Source organism: Phaenicophaeus curvirostris, chromosome 2 (genome assembly GCF_032191515.1).
Source record: "Phaenicophaeus curvirostris isolate KB17595 chromosome 2, BPBGC_Pcur_1.0, whole genome shotgun sequence".
Lineage (NCBI taxonomy): Eukaryota > Metazoa > Chordata > Aves > Cuculiformes > Cuculidae > Phaenicophaeus > Phaenicophaeus curvirostris.
Window position 1 is genome coordinate 46112104 of NC_091393.1, and position 6000 is coordinate 46118103.

At 37.4% G+C, this 6000-nt stretch overlaps 1 protein-coding gene across 4 annotated transcripts in view; it reads left to right on the forward strand.

Moving 5' to 3' along the window:
- Nucleotides 1–5571, forward strand: part of AKAP7 (A-kinase anchoring protein 7) — an 82204-nt gene extending 76633 nt beyond the window's left edge. For 2 of the 4 annotated variants that reach the window (XM_069851922.1, XM_069851925.1), the window contains exon 8: nt 3320–4411. In XM_069851922.1, coding sequence (XP_069708023.1) covers nt 3320–3522 — 203 coding nt within the window. In that variant the 3' untranslated portion in view covers nt 3523–4411. Of the gene's footprint in view, nt 1–3319 lie in introns of all 4 variants that reach the window. The other 2 variants (XR_011336979.1, XM_069851923.1) reach the window with 2 other exon arrangements.
- Nucleotides 5572–6000: the final 429 nt, after the last annotated feature.

A 6000-nucleotide genomic window follows, 5' to 3' on the forward strand; every position in this document is an offset into this window, starting at 1 on the left:
AGTGGTGATTTCAGGACAATAGGTGTGCTTCAGTTTCAGTAACAATGAGCACTGCTTAGCATGGATGCATTGAGATACATTCAAAGAGTCCAAATCTGTTTCATCTTTCAAAAATTATAGAAGAGAATTCTGGGACAAACAAAACAAATTTTTTTTTTTCATTTTTATTCTAAGCCACATGCAGGAGAAGGCAGTGTAGATTTTTTTATTTATAGGTACAGAAATAAAGTAGTGGCACAGTCTATACTGAGAGGCACAGCATAGATGCATGTACAGTTCGTATGATGTATCCATTCCCTTTGCAGAGCAGTTTACAAAACAAAGCAAATTTGAATTTGTGAACCTTCCTTTTAAGTCTAAACCATTCATATCTACAATGACTTTTTACTGATATTCTGATAATTCCTGTAACATAAATGCTTCTACACAGAGAAGCATTTCCCTGCTGCAAATCAATTGTATCCACCTAAGAAGCAGGCAGCAGATGCAGCAAGGAGAGAGTGCTATAAATGGGCCATATGTGTGTCAAATATTCAAGTACATACTGATGGTTGAAACCTGTTATTATTATGTGAGCTACTTCCTTTTGTCAACAGTCATGAACAGGAATAGTACAACAGTACTGGTACCTTGCTGATGAACCCCTGCATTGCACAGACACTCTCACAAGTGCTATTTAGGGAGTCTGACAATATAACCAGAGCATGAATGAATCGTATAGACCCATATGCCAAGCCACAAAGGTGGCTGGACATATAATTGTAAGGGTGCTCTTCATACACAGATGTTTATGCCTTTGCATTCGCATGTCAGTCAGATCCCACATGTGTCTTCCCAGTGAGAGTTCAGAGCTCATTTAAGAGGTACTATAGACTCACCTCTAGACTGGTGAGCTGTGAATATCTCAAAATATTAAAAACAAATCACAACAACAAAAAAAACCCAAAGCATTCATCTGTAGCTATAAAAACTGTACTTATAAAATGGTTATTTTAGGTAGTCTGATTTTTCCATGCTTCAGATGCTACTTAGACAGTGAGCTATCTAATTAATTTGACGTTTTACATGCAATAGTAGATATATGGATTTTATGGTTACATATGCAAGTTAGGATGGTTTTGCTGAAAATAAGTATGAGAGAAGAGCTCTGTCCTTTTTTAGGCTGTAAGAATAATACATAATGTACTACAAGTAAAATTGCATTCTGAGTAAACATAATCAGTACTGTTTTGGTGCATCTGGAGGCCTCTGTGACTGATTAGTCATAGTCTGCATATTAAGTACTATAGGGTCAAGGGGCAGAGTGGCTGAGCACCATATTTGCCATTGATTTTGTTCAGAATTGTGTGGAGAGATCATTAGAGCTGTGTGAGTAACAATTTCTGTGATTCAGTAGCAATTCTGAAAAATATAAAACTCTCAAAGTGGAAACCATGGTGTTCTTTTTTTTTTTCTAGTGAATAAATAGGCTGGGGCAAACAAGTAATTTTGTTGAACGTCCTTATTAAAAGCAAAGGAATTTTGGAATCAAAGGGCTGCATTCAAAAGAGCAAGGAGCATGTGGGATCAGTTTGTAAGAGCTGTGAGGAGATGCTTCTCATATGTAAGTTTATAGGGTGTCCTGAGAGATAAGAGCCTAAGTCCCTCCTCTAACTAAGTTTAAGGATAGATCTAAGCGTAAGATTTACAGCTAGGAAAGGAACATGGTAAGCAGTGGGCCAGAGGGCACGGAGTGGTTTGGGGAATAGTGCTTGTGCCTCCCTTGAACTTACATATTAACTTAAAATGTTTCTTCTTGGAAATCCTAAATACATTTTTAATGTTTTCTCTTTATCTTTTTAATTTGGTTTTAACTAGAACTATTCCTGTAGCTGCCTTTTAAAATACTTTCCAGCGTATTTTTCCAAACTTTTTCCAAGATGTAATGAAATGCATTACTGAGGTCAAATCTGGTGACCCTACAGCTGGAGAGCACAGTGTTTCCTTCACCACAGTAACTGCACAGTGGAGGCCTGGAACCAGAAGAGTTTGGTCTACCTTGCTGTTCCAGAGCAGAGTGCTCTTACTAGCAGCTAGTAAAGGCACTGCCTCTGAAAATGAAGGGGTTTGTCTGCCTCTCCCTCTCCCCCCTCAAATCGCCATATGAATTATGTTTTATCAGCAAACTTGCTTCTGGGTTGTGCAATCCACTAGGAAGACTAATAAAAGTCTTCGTTATAATCTACATGTCCTGGCAAACTTGAGTAAATCTACATATATGAAAAAGAGCAAATTTAGATAAATGAACAGTACAAAGCTCTGTGCAGAGAGTGCATAATTGTTTCTCTTTCACCAGATGTGTGTGACTAAGCAGCTTCTTACTCCTAGTTGGCGAATGCTAACTCCAGAAAAGGACATTAAAAGTGTGGCCTTTAAATATAGATAAAGGGAAACAGTTATTTACCTAGTACAAGAAATTGCTAAGTGACAAATTGTATGGCCAGTGGAAATCAGAAAACAAAATCTATTTTTTTCTGGATTGCATTCTTCATAAGCGGAGACTGTTGTAGTAGGCTGTGTAGTTTATTAGGAAAATGATTCATGGAAAACTACAATTTCAAAATACATGTAATAATGCATGAGAATCCTCATTATGTGTACAGTTGCATATCTATTCATGTGAACTCTTAACAAAGCAGTGAAATGCCAGCTTCTTGCTTTTATCAACAGATATCTAAGAATAGACTGCTGGAACTTGCATGCCTTCAGTGTCAGAGCTTTACGTTAGAAGGTGGAAGAGAGACAAGGAAAGAGTACAAGGCTTTTCCAAGTGTTACACTTTGTTTAGGAAAAGAGTTAGACTGAGCATAGAGTATTTTAGTCACTTTTCCCGTGAGAAAGTCTTGATTTACAAGTGATGAATAAGTAGGTAGAAGATTTTAGATTTATTAAGCAAAATCAGCTAAATTTAAAAGTGCTGCTAAAATGTAAATTCATTGTATGCAGTGTTCTTCATCTTTGCCCAAATGGCACATATGATTGTTGGCCAGAAGAAATGAAAGTTGTGCTTTTCTAAGCTGAGTGCGTGCTTAGTGTTATCCAGTGGCTTTTACTAGGGTGTTACAATAAAGATGAGCAGTGAAATGGTTTTAAGCTGATATACAGTATATATCTTCCTGAAACACTTTTGATTCAGAGCTTAAAAAAGAAAAATTTGCTTTTTACGGTCAGGAAGAGGCAGCTGAAAATTTTAAATCCAGCTCAGCCGGAGGCTCTCAGTACAATTATGGCTACCTTTCTGTAGCAGTGAATTCCTTCTCTTGTCTGTTGTGATGCGTAGGTGAAAAACGTGCAGCAGAGCCAGATGATGCAGAGCTGGTGAGCCTCAGCAAAAGGCTGGTGGAGAACGCGGTGCTGAAAGCTGTACAGCAGTATTTGGAAGAAACACAAAACAAACCCAGACAGACTGATGGAAGCCCCGTGAAAACTGAAGAAGCAGGAAATGGCAAAAAGAACGTGAGCAACAATGATAACAGCAAGTGAGCACTGTGGAAAAAAGCCTGGGAGCAAATATCCCACCAAGAATAACAACAAAAATGTGTCCCAGCTCCCTGATGAAATTTGCTAAGTAGTGCTGGGTGACAGGCACTCTGCTCTGTGAGTCTTATCAAAAGTTTGTTCTGAATTGAAGGACACTGTCTACCAGTTTCATAAGTGCTTCCAAATCTGCTGAATGCTGGAAGGGATGGACGGTGGAAAAAAGAAAACTGTGAAACAGACAACTCCAGTCTTCACTGGCTCTTGATAACAAGAGACCCTTCCTTGCTTTTGAAGAGAAACTGCACCCTTTGTGTTTGCCTTTTGGATTGTCATGAATGGCCATGGAAGAGGCCTTGCCATAAGTGGAAGCGATGCCTCCCACCCAGGGGCTGGGCACTGCTGCAGGGCTGCTTACTCCATGTAAGAGCACATGCTGTTTCCTGGTAAACAGCAGTCAGTCCCAAGCTAAAAATTACCAGTACAGATATTCATCACAGATACTATCACACAGTATGTTATATGACAGGAGTTTCTCTTAAATGTGATGCTGTACTGTTCTGTACTTTTTGGTAGCATTTGTTGATGTAAATTATATTTTTTTTACAAAATATCTTTTTATAAGAAAATCAATACGGGCAAAAGGCTGAGCACATAATATGGTCCAAGCTAGATACTATCTCTCTCCATAAATTAATAATTCTAAATGACATTAGTTGTTATAAAATGTATTATATTGTTGTTTTCCTCTAGGAAAGAGCCATGCAGCAGACTTAGTAAAGGAAGCTTTGCAGAGAGAAACACAAGCCCTGTTATCCAGACTGAATCAGATAAAGAAGCTGTTATCCAGTCCTGAGATCCGCACGAAAATTAGCAAAGAACTGTTTGAAGACAGGGGCAACTCTAACAGTAAATGGGAAAGTTGTATTGACTCTGGATCTCCAAGTGCATGATTTTAAATTGCCATAGTGTAAGATCTCATCGGGTTTTTAATGACAAAAAAAATTCTTCAAGAAATTTTCTTTTCTTTTTTGATGAAAATGTGAATGAGTGTAAATGTTCCATGAGGGATTGTGCTAAAATACTTGCACAAAAGGATTATAGTTCATAATGATAAAGTACAACCACTTCTGAGCCCTGTTTTGAAACATGCTTGAATGTGCAGGTATGTCATGACTCCAAAGTGGAAAAATACTGGTTTCAAATAAATCTGAGCAAACACTGTGCCCTTCCTGTATCATTGCAAATGATTCAGATTTTTCTCATAGCTTGCTTTCCCAGCTATGATATACAAGTGTTAAAAAAAATGATGCTTTTAAGTACTTTAAAATGTACATTTGAAAAAAAAAACTGCCTCTTTTAATTATCTGACTTTTGGATATGTACTGGCATTTTGGGTTGGACTGTCTGGTTTTTATTTTTTTAAAATAGCACTTGAATACTTGTATAGATGCTGACATTGTTTTTGTTGATGTTTACATTCACACAAGAATGTTTTAAATTTCAGAATGAAATTCAGGCTCCACTGATCTCAATGGCAGACTCTCATTGACTTTAATGGAGTCGGGATGCTGCAGTTAAGATTTCTTGTGAATATTCCTTGGGATAATATTTGCCTTTTTACTTTTGTAGAACAGTGGTTTTGTCTTTTGTTTTTGATGTTTTCTCCATCTCTACCCTCTGCTGCCCAAGGAGGGGCGTCAGTTTGCTCTCCTTGCTCCCTCCACACACTTGGAAGATTCACTGAAGTTTTGGATGTACCACAGTACAGGAGTAGGTCCAGTCTTTGCATTTTTTTATGTACATTGTTTAAAATTGCCTCTGATCATAAAACTATATATTATGTGTTGTGATCAGTATCAGAATTGTGCTGTTAGAACAGCTGTGTGCGTATTCATCATTGGTCTCAAGCACTTGTCATTTAGCTTATGCGTCAGAGTTTATTTTTTCTCATTTGATATGTGACAGTATACTGAAAATGCATCTCATACATGCCATATACACAATAAAGTATTTTTTCTCTGCATGCCGTGTATATTTTCACCTGTCTCCAACTGTTCTTTAATAAAATTAAGTACTTAAAAGTGACAGGATTGGCAAAAACAGTGCTTGTATGAATTGCACCATTAAGTTGACTTTGAGTGTTGTGCCAAGATAGTGACCTAGAGCTTGGATACTGAAATCATGTGAACAGGCTCACACAGATAAGCTAGTCCTAAGTCATTATTGTTTCTGACTGCAAAACTTTGAATCTCTAGGCATTAATTTATATTCTGGTTAGCATGGGTTTAGGAGGAAGTACTGGTAAAACTTCCTAGAGGCCTGTATCCATTCTTCAATGTCAAAGACTGAGTTTGAGTTTAATGAGTAGTCTCATATTTGCTCTATTATAATAATAATTATAATAATAATAATAAGAAGAAGAACAACAACAACAATAATAATAACATCTGAATCTGCAGTCATCCCTAGAGATAAAGTCAC